General features: G+C 39.9%; 1 protein-coding gene across 1 annotated transcript; it reads left to right on the forward strand.

Moving 5' to 3' along the window:
- The first annotated feature begins 8,360 nt into the window (after nt 1–8,360).
- On the forward strand, nt 8,361–15,749 carry zgc:112332 (retinol dehydrogenase 12). Its single transcript, XM_028569419.1, has 7 exons — nt 8,361–8,457; nt 9,059–9,174; nt 11,349–11,504; nt 11,832–11,936; nt 13,189–13,398; nt 13,979–14,171; nt 14,336–15,749. Exons 1-7 carry the CDS (start codon nt 8,447–8,449, stop codon nt 14,451–14,453), a joined length of 909 nt encoding a protein of 302 aa, XP_028425220.1. The 5' UTR covers nt 8,361–8,446; the 3' UTR covers nt 14,454–15,749.
- Nucleotides 15,750–16,047: the final 298 nt, after the last annotated feature.

Consider the following 16,047-nt stretch of genomic DNA (forward strand, 5'->3'; position numbering starts at 1 on the left):
ACTTACATTTAAATATTCTCTCCTATATGATGTGAAGCACTATACATGAGCACATACAGTGATAGACTTGGTACTACAAATAATATGCTGATGCTAGATTTACTCAATGCTGAACATGTAGGTGTTGGACAAGAAATGTGTAAATAGCCAAGCTAAACAGGAAGATACTAATACAAGCCTAATCTACTTCCACCAAGGAGGTTACGATTTACACTCCGAGTGCCATTGTAGTTGTAATAGGAGTGTAATAGTTAGTGATTGTCAAATGAAGCTGCGTGAACCATTTTATTTATTTTCTGAGCTCACTAGATGGTGCTCTCTGTTCAAAGAAAAAGGTTAAAGGAATGGCAATTCAGTGGGTTTTCAACCCTTTGTTGAAGAGAGAGCCCCATCTAGTGGGCTCAGAAAAAAGAGAAAATGGTTCACGAAGCTTCATTTGATCATCACTAGTAATAGTGTTAGAGTGGTTATGCAGGCTGAGATGCTAATAGGTTGGAATAATAAATGTTCATAGCTGCTGATAATAATAAAACTATCACTGATACTCCAAATTGCCAATTGTTCTTAGGTGTTTTGTTTGGCTCTAAGTTATCAGTATGTCATGTTATGTGAGCTTCAAGATGGTGATGTCCTGTATATACTTGTAGTAGGATGTAACAAATGTCCACCATTGCATGTGAAAAAAGTTATAAAAAGTCATAGTATAATATGTCAAAAGAAATAATAAAAAAGTCATAGTATAGTGTGTAAAAAAAAATCATTAAAAAAGTCATAGTATAGTGTGTTGAAAAAAGTCATAGTATAGTATGTTGAAAATAGTCATAAAAAGTCATAGTGTAGTGTGTAAAAAAAGTCATAAAAAGTCATATTATAGTGTGTCGAAAAAAAGACATAGTATAGTGTGTCGAAAAAAGTCATAAAAAGTCATAGCATAGTGTGTTGAAGGTTGCTGGGTGGATCAGTGGTGTCCCACTCCCCTCACTCCTGGTTATGATTGTAAATATGTTTCTGTAACTGTAAATTATGTTTTCTTGGTATGATTTGTTTTTGTTATTTATAATCAATAAAAAAGATATATAGTCATAGTATAGTATGTTGAAAAAAGATATAAAAAGTCATAGTATAGTATGTCAAAAATAGTCATAATAAAAGTCATAGTATAGTATGTTGAAAAAAGCAAAGCAACCAGCATTGTGGGTGACCTTAGCTACCCCTCATACAGCCTCTTCAGCCTCCTGCCATCTGGGAGAAGGTATTGGAGCATCTGAGCCTGTTCCACCAGACTAGTATAGTATGTCAAAAAATGAAAAAAGTCATATTTTATGTTGAACAAATCATAAAGAAGTCAAAGTATGTCGAAAAAAGTCATAAAAAGTCATAGTATAGTATGTCAAACAAAAGTCACAGTATAGTGTGTTGAACAAATCATAAAAAAGTCAGAATAGTATGTTGAAAAAAGTTATGGTATAGTATGTCAAAAATAGTTATAGTAAGTTATGTCAAAAAAAAAGTCATAGTAGAGTATGTTGAAAAAAGTCATGAAAAAGTCATGATGTAGTGTGTGAAAAAAAAGTCATAGTGTAATGTCACAAAAAGTCATAAAAAGGTCATAGTATAGTATGTTGAAAAAGATCATAAAAAAGTCACAGTATAGTATGTTGAAAAAAGTCATAGTATAGTATGTCGAAAAAAGTCATAATATAGTATGTCAAAAAAAGTCATAGTATAGTATGTTGAAAAATGTCATAGTCCATCCATCTTCGTCCGCTTATCTGGTGTCGGGTCGCGGGGGGAGCAGCTCCAGCAGGGGACCCCAAACTTCCCTTTCCCGAGCAACATTAACCAGCTCCGACTGGGGGATATAATCCCTCCACCTAGTCCTGGGTCTTCCCCGAGGCCTCCTCCCAGCTGGACGTGCCTGGAACACCTCCCTAGGGAGGCGCCCAGGGGGCATCCTTACCAGATGCCCAAACCACCTCAACTGGCTCCTTTCGACGCAAAGGAGCAGCGGCTCTACTCTGAGCACCTCACGGATGACTGAGCTTCTCACCCTATCTCAAAGGGAGACGCCAGCCACCCTCCTGAGGAAACCCATTTCGGCTGCTTGTACCCTGGATCTCGTTCTTTCGGTCATGACCCAGCCTTCATGACCATAGGTGAGGGTAGGAACGAAAACTGACCGGTAGATCGAGAGCTTTGCCTTCTGGCTAAGCTCTCTTTTCGTCACAACGGTGCGATAGATTGAATGCAATACCGCACCCGCTGCGCCAATTCTCCGACCAATCTTCCGCTCCATTGTCCCCTCACTCGCGAACAAAACCCCAAGGTACTTGAACTCCTTCACTTGGGGTAAGGACTCATTCCCTACCTGGAGAAGGCATTCCATCGGTTTCCTGCTGAGAACCATGGCCTTAGATTTAGAGGTGCTGATCCTCATCCCAACCGCTTCACACTCGGTTGCGAACCGATCCAGTGAGTGCTGAAGGTCGCAGACCGATGATGCCATCAGGACCACATCATCTGCAAAGAGCAGCGATGAGATCCCCAGCCCACCAAACTGCAACCCCTCCCCACCCCGACTACGCCTTTATATCCTGTCCATAAATATTACAAACAGGATTGGTGACAAAGCGCAGCCCTGGCGGAGGCCAACCCTCACCTGAAACGAGTCCGACTTACTACCGAGAACCCGGACACAGCTCTCACTTTGGTCATACAGAGATTGGATGGCCCTGAGTAGACCCCCCCCTCACCCCATACTCCCGCAGCACCTCCCACAGTATCTCCCGGGGGACCCGGTCATACGCCTTCTCCAAATCCACAAAACACATGTAGACCGGTTGGGCATACTCCCAGGCTCCCTCCAGGATCCTTGCGAGAGTGAAGAGCTGGTCCGTTGTTCCACGACCAGGACGGAATCCGCATTGTTCCTCCTCAACCCGAGGTTCGACTATCGGCCGAACCCTCCTTTCCAGCACCTTGGAGTAGACTTTACCAGGGAGGCTGAGAAGTGTGATACCCCTATAATTGGCACACACCCTCTGGTCCCCCTTTTTAAAAAGGGGAACCACCACCCCAGTCTGCCACTACTTTGGCACCTTCCCAGACTTCCACGCAATGTTGAAGAGGTGTGTCAACCAGGACAGCCCCTCCACACCCAGAGCCTTGAGCATTTCTGGACGGATCTCATCAATCCCCGGGGCTTTGCCACTGTGTAGTTGTTTGACTACATCAGTGACTTCCACCTGGGAAATTGACGACAATCCCCCGTTATCCTCCAGCTCTGCCTCTAACATAGAGGGCGTATTAGTCGGATTCAGGAGTTCCTCAAAGTGCTCCTTCCACCGCCCTATTACCTCCTCAGTTGAGGTCAACAGTGTCCCATCCTTACTGTACACAGCTTGGATGGTTCCCCTTCCCCCCTCCTGAGGTGGCGAACAGTTTTCCAGAAGCACTTTGGTGCCGACCGAAAGTCCTTCTCCATGTCTTCTCCAAACTTCTCCCACACCCACTGCTTTGCCTCTTTCACGGCAGAGGCTGCAGCCCTTTGGGCCCTTCGGTACCCTGCAACTGCCTCCGGAGTCCTCCGGGATAACATATCCCGGAAAGACTCCTTCTTCAGTCGGACGGCTTCCCTGACCACCGGTGTCCACCACGGTGTTCGTGGGTTACCGCCCCTTGAGGCACCTAAGACCCTAAGACCACAGCTCCTCGCCGCAGCTTCAGCAATGGAAACTTTGAACATTGTCCACTCGGGTTCAATGCCCCCAGCCTCCACAGGGATGCACGAAAAGCTCCGCCGGAGGTGTGAGTTGAAAGTCTGTCGGACAGGGGCCTCCTCCAGACGTTCCCAATTTACCCGCACTACACGTTTGGGCTTACCAGGTCTGTCCAGAGTCTTCCCCACCCCTGACCCAACTCACCACCAGATGGTGATCGGTTGACATCTCTGCCCCTCTCTTCACCCGAGTGTCCAAAACATACGGCCTCAGATCAGATGAAACGATTATGAAATCGATCATTGACCTTGGCCTAGGGTGCTCTGGTACCAGGTACACTTATGAGCATCCCTATGTTCGAACATGGTGTTCGTTATAGACAATCCATGACTAGCACAGAAGTCCAACAACAAACAACCACTCTGGTTTAGATCAGGGAGGCCGTTCCTCCCAATCACGCCTCTCCAGGTGTCTCCATCATTGCCCACGTGTGCGTTGAAGTCCCCCAGCAGAACAATGGAGTCCCCCACTGGAGCCCAATGCAGGACTCCAGTCAAGGTCTCCAAGAAGGCCGAATACTCCGAACTCCTGTTTGGTGCATATGCACAAACAACAGTCAGAGTTTTCCCCCACAACCCGCAGGCGAGGGAGGCGACCCTCTCGTCCACGGGGTAAACTCCAACACAGCGGCGCTCAGCCGGGGGCTTGTGAGTATCCCCACACCCGCCCGGCGCCTCACACCCTGGGCAACTCCGGAGAAGAAAAGAGTCCAACCCCTATCCAGGAGTATGGTTCCAGAACCAAGACTGTGCGTAGAGGTAAGCCCCACCAGATCTAACCGGTAGCGCTCCACCTCCAGCACCAGTTCCGGCTCCTTCCCCCACAGAGAGGTGACGTTCCACGTCCCCAGAGCCAGCGTCTGCCGCCCGGGTCTGGTCCGTCAAGGCCCCTGACCTTCACTGCCACCCATGTGGCATCGCACCCGACACCAACGGTTCCTCCCACAGGTGGTGGGCCCATGGACTGGAGAAATGGGAGCCACGTAGCTTGTTCGGGCTGTGCCCGGCCGGGCTCCATGGCAAACCCGGCCACCAGGCGCTCGCCGACGAGCCCGCCGTCTGGGCCTGGCTCCAGACGGGGGCCCCGGGCTTCCTCCGGGCAGGGTCACTCCATCTCTGCCTTGCTTATTCATTGGGGTTTTTGAACCATTCTTTGTCTGGCCCCTCACCTGAGACCACTTTGCCTTGGGAGACCCTACCAGGAGCACAAAGCTCCAGACAACACAGCCCTCAGGTTCACAGAGACACACAAACCTCTCCACCACGATAAGGTGATGGTTCACGGAGTTGACATACTATGAAATGTCATAGTATGTCAAAAGAAATCATAAAAAGGTCATAGTAAAGTATGTCGAAAAAAATCATAAAAACTCAGTGAATGTTCAACAATAAGCTGCACTGGACCTAACTAATTATAAAATGCTTATTTATATGTGCAAATATTTACCTCACTGTGTGTTTTTGTTACATGTGGTGATTGTATTGTTATGATTGTTTCTGTGACTGTAAATTGTGTTCTCTTGGTATGATTTGTTTTTGTTGTTTATAATCAATATAAAAGACAAAGGAAAGAAAAAAGTGTTAGTAAAAAGAAGTCGTAGTATAGTATGTCGAAAAAAGTCCTAGAATTGTATGTCGAAAAAAGTCTTGAAAAAGTCATAGTATAGTATGTCGAAAACAGTCATAGTATAGTTTGTTGAAAAAAGTCTTGATCATAGTATAGAATGTTGGAAATAGTCATACAAAAGTCATTATAGAATGTTGAAAAAAGTCATAGTAGAGTATGTCAAAAACAATCAATATCTCGAAAAGTCTTGAAAAAGTCATAGTATAGTATGTCGAAAAAAGTCATAGTATAGTATGTCAATAAAAGTCTTGAAAAAGTCATAGTGTACTATGTCAAAAATAGTTATACGAAAGTCATTGTATAGTATATCGAAAAAAAAGTCATGGTATAGTAAGTCGAAAAAAGTCATAGTATAGTATGTCTAAATCAGTCATAGTATAGTATGTCTAAAACAGTCATAGTATAGTATGTCCAAAAAAATCATAAAATAGTCATAGTATAGTAAGTCGAAAATAGTCATATAAAGTCATAGTATATTATAAAAAATTTGTGATTTAAAATAAATTAGCTCTTGCTGGGAATTAAACTCCCAACCTAAGACACCCCAACCAGTTTTCTAACAGAGTGAGCTAAGGAAGAAGTCCTACTGTTGTGTGTCGAAGAAATCCATAAAAATGTCATAGTTGAAAATAGTCATAAAAAGTTATATGTGACTTAAAAGTTTTTTAACACTTGACTGGATTCAATCTCCCAACCTATAAGACCCACACAAGTCTTCTAACAGACTGAGCTGAAGCACAAGTCAAAGTATTGTAAGTCGAAAAAAGTCTTGAAACAGTCATAGTAGTATGTCGAAAAAAATCATAAAAAACTCACAGTGAATGTTCAACAATAAGCTGCACTGGACCTAACTAATTATAAAATGCTTATTTATACCTGCAAATACCTCCCTGTGTGTTTCTGTTACATGTGGTGATTGTATTGTTAGGATTGTTTATATGTTTCTGTGTTTTATGTTTCTGTGACTGTAAATTGTGTTCTCTTGTTTTTGTTGTTTAAATTCAATAAAAAAGGAAAGAAAAAAGTCACAGTGTTGTATGTTGAAAAAAGTCTTGTAAAAGTCATAGTATACTATGTCAAAAAAGCCATAGTATAGTATGTCGAAAAAAGTCATAGTATAGTATGTCGAAAAAAGCCATAGTATAGTATGTCAAAAAAAGCCATAGTATAGTATGTCGCAAAAAGTAATAGTATGTCGAAAATAGTCTTGAAAAAGTCATAGTATAGTATGTCGCAAAAAGTCATAGTATGTCGATAAAAGTCTTGAAAAAGTCATAGTATAGTATGATGAAAATATTCATAAAAAAGTCATAGTATAGTGTGTCAAATAAAGTCGTAAAAAATGCATAGTATAGTATGTTGAAAAAAGTAATGTGACTTTCCTCTGGACATGTGACTTAAAATATAATTTGCACTTGATGGGAATCAAACTAAGTACTTATACTATGTCAAAAAAGCCATAGTATAGTATGTCGAAAAAAGTCTTGAAAAAGTCCTAGTATAGTATGTCCAAAAAAGTCATAGTATAGTATGATGAAAATATTCATAAAAAAGTCATAGTATAGTGTGACTTTCCTCTGGACATGTGACTTAAAATATAATTTGCACTTAATGGGAATCAAACTCCCAACCTAGAACACCCCAACCATATCTTCTAACAGACAGAGCTAAATAACAAGTCATACTACTGCATGTTGAAAAAAGTTATAAAAAAGTCATGGTATAGTATATCAAAAAGGGTCATAGTATAGTATGTTAAAAAAAAATCATATAAAAGTCATAGTATAGTATGTTATAAAAGTCATAAAAAAGTCCTAGTATAGTTTCACTTTCCTCTGAATTAAGGTCTGATGGGAATGAAACTCCCAACCTTAGACACCCTAAGCAGTCTTCTAAGAGACTAAGATAAAGAACAAGTATAGTGTGTCGAGAAAAATTATAAAAAGTCAGAGTACAGTATGTTGAAAACAGTCATAGTATAGTATGTCAAGAAAAGTCTTGGAAAAAGTAATAGTATAGTATGTTGAAAAAAGTCATAGTATAGTATGTCGAATAAAATCATAAAAAAGTCATAGTATAGTATGTCGAATAAAATCATAAAAAAGTCATAGCATAGTATGTCAAAAAAAGTAATAGTATAGTATGTTGAAATAAATCATTACAAAATCATAGTGTAGTATGTTGAAAAATTTTATAAAAAGTAATACTATAGTACATCGAAAAAGGTCACAGTAAAGTATTATGAAACACTCATTAAAAAGTCATAGTATAGCATGTCATAGCATGTCAATTTATGTCGAAAGAAGTAATAAAAAGTATTTTTATAGTATGTCGAAAAATAGTGACATTATAGTACGTTATAATATTTCATAATTCATAAAAACTTATAGTGTAGTATGTCATGTACTCATACAAAGTAATACTAAACAAGTGCAAGAAAGTCATAAAAAAGCCATAAAAATATAGTATGTGATACAAAAAAGTTGTATAGTATACCATATAAATATTCATGCAAAGTTATAGTATAGTATGACACAGAAAATGTCATTACAAAGTCATAGTACAGTATAGTACAAAGTAGGCTACTTAAAAAAGTCTTTGTAAGGGCCTTAATGGGACCTTTCGGACATTCAGGAACTTATCATGATAAAAGCATGCAGCAGGTGAATGCATAATAAATGACTACTGATGCTAGGCTAGTAGACCTCCTCTTCTAGTAGGTAATTTGGTCTCGTCGAACTCTATTCTTTTGACAGAATAGATTTCCTTCTTCTCTTGGGTCAAGTCAGCCAGTAACTTGAGTCTCTCCGGCAGCAGGGGCCGGCTGTTAAACAGTCTGCAACTTGCGAATCAATTATGCGTCAGCTCGCTCCTGATTGGCCCAGCCGTGGGTTTGTCATGACAAACGGGGCGGGATGGGCAGAGGATGACAATCACTCGATGATTTGACGAGCTGTTGGAAGGACTGAAGGAGGTAAATTCATTTCTTGCTGAAGTGGCTCACTGGTCCTGAGGTGGCAATCTGTTGGTCTTGAGGAAGAATGTTCTGCAGGTAGGAAAAATACACAACCGTAATAAAACGGAAAAGGTTAGGTTGGTGGCGTAATAGGAATGTTAGTAATTTTAAGGAGATTACGTTTCACCGTGACAGCGAATTGGGCAGATTAGACCTGTGTAAAATGTGTAATTAGCGTCGATTTTGAACGTATTTCTTTGCTTGGTAATTGTTTATTGTTTTTTGCTCCTGTGAATCTGTGTCTTTGTGACTGAATATTTTCTTTCATTCATACAGGAAAAAAAGCCAGGTATTCTCATATAATAGCCTTATCATAATCACTGAATATAGACACAGACCACCTGTTATTTGTACAGGATACAGAACATAAACATATGTGCTTAAATGTAAGAAAAAGTCCACATTTTAGTAAAAGAGTCAGTTTAATCGTCAATTTATGAATCATGTTTAGCATGCTTGATTTTCCTGTTAACGTATTTCCAAATGTCTACACTTTTGTGGAAAATTCCACTAAGGATCACGTTTCTGAATAGACAAAGTAGACGGGGATTGGACACGTACATATTTATTAGTTATTATGAATGGAACTATTTTCATTTATTGTTTGTATTTTCTGTGATTGTTGTATGTTGTTCAGGAGTGTTTGCTGTAACCATTGGTCATCTGTGGAGAGGTTAGATGGGAAAACAGTCATCATCACAGGAGCCAACACTGGAATTGGAAAAGAAACGGCCAGGGACCTGGCAAGAAGAGGTGATGTTCAGGCTGGTCTGTCCAGCTGTCTGTCTCTCTCCATCTGTCTCAGTCATAGAATATTATATATATATATATATATGTATGTATGTATATAAAACATTCTAGGGCTCAGTCTATTTCTGGCTCACTTGCATTAATGTGTTAACCTGCCTCTTTGCATTTTTCTTCTTTTTGTCATTTGTACTTGACTTTCAAACTTTGACTAACACATTCCCCGGATTTAAGCACCCCTAATGCTTTGGGTGGTTTAAAGCTATAAAGCGTGATCTTTGTCCTCAGACCTCCACAGACTCAGGTTTAATCCTACTTGTTTGCTTATTCGATGTGGCTATGCTGTATTATGTTTTGGTGGGACTATCAGGCTGTATCAAGTGATTTTATAGCCTCAGCATAACTTAACCTCTTACATATTCCAAGACCAAAATAAAGGGCAGACGGAAAAGACATTACCAAAATGAGCATCTTGCTTAACACTTCACCAATCCAAGTGAAAGACAAATGGCAGTGATGGAAGACAGGCGATGCATTAAGAGGACAGAGGGAGCATTGTGAGAATCTGCCCACTGCCCCCCTTAGCCAGACAGGCAACAAAGAGAGATTTGAGGGTACACCCAGCAGTACACACACACACACACACACACACACACACACACACACACACACAAATGCAAAATAATATGAAAAGTGGTTCTGCATACGTGTTTCATTTTTTTCATTTGTTTGCACTTGAAAGGCTCAGCATGGTATCTTCCTCCTCTTTTTTTTTTAAAACAAGCACTGTGCATGTGTGTGTTTTATTTTTGTAAATAAAAGGGCAACCAGGACTCTTATTTCCATCCAGTAGTGAATTTTACAGTAACAGATAAAATGAATATAAATACAGAACAATGTGAGAAATCCAAAGTGACAAAAGAAAGACAGGACGAAAAGAATCATTACTACGTGAGGGAAATAATAATATTGTGGTCCTTGCTTCTGGAAAGTTCCCTGTCAAAAGTAAATTAATTACCTTTCAGTAAATGGGATTATGTAATGACATGATGGCAACATGATTAGATTTGGGAGGATTCATAACCGAAGGTTCTTTCTTGGGGCACTGTATCACAACCAAACTGTATCTCAATCTTTTGAATCATTTATGTGTTTAGTTATAACATTCATTTACCATGTGAAATTTGCATATTATTGAATCAGAATATACAGAATATGATCAGGTTTGACTTAAGTCATTATGTACATTTTGTCCTTATTTGCATACGGACATCATGTATGCATGCATAAGACTGTGTAATCATCTGCTGGATGATCTTTAACTTGACTCAGTATAACCTTCCATTGTCATTGTTTGTTTACTTTTTATTTAATTGAGTGAACTTGGCCTGAGAAATGTGGGAACAATTGGGTTTTCCCACATGGGAACAGCGGGGGGGGGGAACAAAGACACTGTGATGGGATACAGACGCTACACTCCAACTGATTAATGGCTCTCTTCTTCCTTAATTGGTGGGCACAGCAGCTATTTGTGTGTGTGTGTGTGTGTGTGTGTGTGTGTGTGTGTGTGTGTGTGTGTGTGTGTGTGTGTGTGTGTGTGTGTGTGTGTGTGTGTGTGTGTGTTTGTAGTGGTGGGGGAATTGTCTCTCTGTTTGTTACTTAGTGTGGGCATGCATGCATGTTTGTGTGTTTCTCCGTGGGTTAAAGAGTGTGTGTGTGTGTGTTCTGGGCTCATTAAGGAGAATGCATCGTAATTTGCATCAGAGGCGAATGAGAATGACACAGTTGAGAGGGTCTTGTGTGTGAGTGGAGCAGCTGGCTAAATCAGGTGCTGAGTAAGAGGTTAGAGAACATTAAAGGGTGGTCAAAAGTGCACTGAGAGATGTACGTACTTCATCCTTGATTGACAATAGTAGCTTTGTGTGCCTGAAAATGAGCAAAGCTTTAGTAGTTTGGGAACTTTAAAGGTTTCAAACCTCTTGTGTGTAGAATATTTGCCTTAATATATCACTGTCAAGTTTATATTTAGCCATTAGTATAACACAGTATAATACCTAGTAGCAATTTAAAGTTTCACTTGAGCTGTGTTTCTCCAGACTTTGGTAGGAAAAAATTAGTGTGGAATGGGGAGAACATGGCGTTATTATCATAAGTTGTGACCTTCGGCCCTTGTTTTTCAGGCGCTCGCATCGTCATGGCGTGCAGAGACCTGGAGAGGGCAGAGGAAGCCCGGGCGGACATTGTGGAAGACACGGGAAATGAGAATGTGGTCATCAGGAAACTAGATCTCTCTGACACCAAGTCCATCCGAGTGTTTGCGGAACTCATCAACAAAGGTAGGAAAGTAACCATTACACTCTTCATCGATGGAACGGTTTTTGGTTCGATCCCCTGGCTCCTCAAGTCCACTTCTCTGTGAGCAAGACACTTAAAATGTCTCCTGATTGTTGGACCATTGCTTTGCACAGCAGCTCTGCCACCATTGATGTGTGTGTGTGTGGGTTAATGAGAGGCAAACTCTAAAGGCACTATATAAATGCAGTCCACTTACCAAACAACAACAACAACAACAACAACTGTATTTAGGCCATTTATCTAACATCTGGGAAATTATTACTAACTCTTCCTTCTCTTTCTGTGTTTGTGTGGGATGTTCTTTTCAGAGGAGAAACAAGTGAATATCCTGATAAACAATGCAGGCGTCATGATGTGTCCCTACTCCAACACTGCTGACGGATTTGAAATGCAGCTAGGTGTTAATCATTTGGGTAAGTCATACTGGAAGTTGTGGTCTCTACCTGGATTTTAAATGTCATGTTAACGTACAATTTTTAAGAATGTGTCAATCAGGCATAACATGCAGTGAAGTGATTATGTTGGCTGTGATGTTTATCTGCAAGATAAATGAAAGAGAGACCACTCAGTCTTGGTAATTGTTGTAACATCAACAGTTGGAAGTCTTGTCTTTGAGTGATTTAATAATATCATTACATAGTGACAGAAGGCATTTTCCTACTAAGGAAGGTAACACTATTTGAATCCATATATGGTGGTGTTATCAAGCTACATGTACAACAAACATGGCTATCAGTATTTTCTCAATATTGAAGAAAGGCTTCCTTCCAAATGATCTTTTCCTCGCTGGTATTTTTATCACAGGCTGACAGAGAGAACAGGCTGTGCTCGAACATGGTCACCCACACACCTACGCTAACACATGCACAGACACACAGTCACACACATGCAACACATATTTAAATATATACCTATACATTCACAAACAAGCTTTACATGCACACTTTAAAGAATGACAAACTCTGGTTAGAAAGAGTAAAACAGGAAATAGAGAACAATAGTAAGGAAAGCAAAAATACTGTCCTTTACAGAGTTCACATGTTATTGCTTAGGGCAGTGGCATTGTGTAAGTGGACCCTGAACAGAAATCCATGGAATCACAAGAACATCACATACTAAATTACATGCATTCAGAGAGAGACAAAGACCACCACAGAGGAAGAAACAGAAGGTGACAAAGACATAGCAGTACTGTAAAAATTAAAAATCACTCCAGTGATTTTTTATTATTGATAAAGAATATTGCAACAATTTAAAAGATGTGTGTATAGGGCACTTTACATGAGCTCTCCGTTCAGCACTACAAAAACACAACACATGCCAGAAGACCAGAGACAGTACTTTTTTTTCTACATAAGAAACATACTAAGAGTATAAGGAATCTAGATGGCATCTTGTCAGTGGTGATGTCTCACAGAGGGGTACCTCTTCAGCACCTCCAACTTTCTCTTTCTCAGCTCTTTTTAATGACAAAGTAAGTTATGTAGGCTGTTTTATGATTTGCTTTTCCAAATGTGTGTTTTTGGCTGGCAGTATGACACCTTCAAATTTGAGTGGATAATGACAAGAATATGCGTTTGGCCATCACAGTGTGGTGTAGTGATGTTTGTTTGAGTAGTGTGAGACAATAGCCTGAAAGTGTGTGTGTCTCATGACTTTCCTCAGGTCACTTCCTGTTGACTTACCTGCTGCTGGACCTCATCAAGCGTTCAGCTCCTGCCCGTATTGTCGTTGTGGCATCAGTGGCCCACACCTGGACCGGCCTTCGACTGGATGACATCAACAGTGAAAGGAGTTACGATACAATGAAGGCCTATGGGCAGAGCAAGTTGGCTAACGTCCTCTTCGCACGCTTACTTGCCAAGCGGTTACAAGGTGAGGTGAGACGGTGCATGCCATAAGCACACAAAATAATTTGCAGTTGTTGCTAAGAAAGGTGAATCAGAAAAGGCAGCACTGTATTCAGTTTTACATTAGAACAGACTGACTGACTTGTAAACAAGTTCAGGCTTACCATTACTTTCACACTGGATAGCTTGCGCAAGTGTTTGTTCTAATTTAATTGTCTCATTCTGAGGAAGTCCAGCAATTACATATAAAACAGACTTTAGTTGGAAATTAGCCATTTTGTTGACTCAATCCTTTGGTCTTTATTTTTCTTACGGGTCATGTCCATTAGGATTTTAACTCAAAAACAAACAGAAGACAACATTAAAGAGAAAGAACAAAAAAAAAGTACTATGGCTAATGTGGCTATTCTGTTTTTTTCACTTTAATCAGTCCGTGATACAGCTACTGTTTGAAAAAGAAGTATATTTTGCAGAGAAATATGTGTAAATTGTATGCAAAATCGGAGCAGAGTATGCAAATGTTAATAATGTGGACATGCTTGTTTGTTGACATAAATACACAGTACGTGTGGGTGACTGCGTAGGTGCCTGTATACGTGTTGCAGGTACAGGGGTGAGCGTGTTCTCTCTGCACCCGGGGGTGGTGCAGTCTGACCTGTGGAGGCACCAGCACCAGTGTATCCAGTTGGCAGTGAAGATCTTCAGGATTTTCACCAAGACAACACTGGAGGGAGCACAGACCACCATCTACTGTGCTGTGGAGTCAGGCCTGGACAGCCAGAGTGGAGGGTACTTCAGGTACACACAGTATTTCAGCCAACCTACAATTTGTTATAAGAGTGCAGACTTCATGCTGCACTGTATTACTACCTGCTGACTTTATAGCTGATGGATTTTATTTTTATACACACATTTACAGAAATGCAGCACACTGTGTAATGGTCATTCTCTGTCCCTGACAGTGACTGCGCTCCTGCAAGGTGTTCGAGGGCAGCTTCTGACGATGACTTGGCCCAAAAACTATGGGAAATCAGCTGCAACATGCTTGGCATCTCCTGGCAGTCAACAGTGGCAAATTAACTGTGCAGTGAAAGATATTGTATGTTATATATCATCTTTTAAACAGCACTTTTACACACTTCTATAAAGGCATTAATGTTACTGCAACTGTGAAACAGATGTAGTTTATGACTCAAAGTACATTACAAAGAGTCTGTTTATTTTGTAAAATATCAAAATGAATCCGACGTTTTAGTCAAATTGTATTTATCAAACAAGATTGCATGTCTTTTACTGTACTTTTACTAGCCGATGTGGACATTCTTTGTTTAGTCAGTTTTGTATCTTTTATATTGGATAGCTTGTAAAGACGTTAGCCAGCACGGTCTTGCTTTTAATGAAAATGACCTGCTTACATGCCCCTTACAAACTTTGAGTTCCAGTTTGGCTGTAGTTTTCGGCACTGATGAGAACAATTTGGCTCTAAACTGCCTCCAAAAGCCGTTTTTCAAAGTAACATTTGAATGAAATACTCTACAGCAGTGCACACATACAGTATTGTGGTTGATAGTTAAAGCACTTACTTTTTTAGCACTTAAAGTATTATAATATATATAGGCTACATTTTTTAATAAGTAAAACTTGCGCCATTAAATGAGTATAATTAAAATTATTTATTTTTTCACTGAAATATGTAATTGAATAGCCTCATATCGTGCCATCTGCCATTTCAGATGACTTCCTCAAACCTCAAAAAAAAGTTACACTGGCAGACACTGCAAATTTCTGCTTGTTTGTGACTTTTATGTAAAAGTTACTGTGTACATGAGTTCTTCTGAGTGTGTTTAGTTAAAAGTAACATTTTCCAAGCTGTTAGGTTGACCTGTTCAATTGCAGTAATGTGACACTGGGATCAATTTAGCCTTTGAGAGCTAAAAGAGATTAGTTTGGTGTATTCATAATGAGAGAATTGAGGGTCTTAAAGTCTTAGCCATACCACCCAAACAGATGACTGAATGTCGATGTGACTACTTACAGTCGATATGTAAAAAGTAATGTCGGAATCCTGCTGCCTATAGCAAAGTATTGTTTAGTTTAGTTTTAGTATTCACTATTTTGCTAATTGATTGAGGTCCCAATAATGGATGGAAAAGTGTATATAATGCAGTGGACTGCTCTTAGTATTACTGTAAGCGTGGGACTTCAGTAAATTGTGGCACAAAGACCCAGAAAAAATGTCGCAATTCCTTTTAGAAACAGTATCTTAATCTAAATCACATGATGGAGAATTTAAGACTAAAGGAATGTGGCATGAGCAAGAGGAGTGGCTATGAGCAGTCTAGGACCAAGTTCCCTGAGAGCAATGTGTGAATTCAAATTTAGATGTGTGTCTATATATATATATATATATATATATATATATATATATATATATATATATATATATAGACACACATTCAATGCGTTTCCTTTATTTTTATGACTATTTACATTGTAGATTCTTACTGAAGGCATCAAAACTATGAATGAACACATATGGAATTATGTACTTAACAAAAAAGTGGGAAATAACTGAAAACATGTCTTATATTTTAGATTCTTCAAAGTAGCCACCCTTTGCTTTTTTTGATAGCGCTGCAAACCCTTGGTGTTCTCTCAATGAGCTTCATGAGCT

The sequence above is a fragment of the Perca flavescens genome, chromosome 22 (assembly GCF_004354835.1).
Source record: "Perca flavescens isolate YP-PL-M2 chromosome 22, PFLA_1.0, whole genome shotgun sequence".
Lineage (NCBI taxonomy): Eukaryota > Metazoa > Chordata > Actinopteri > Perciformes > Percidae > Perca > Perca flavescens.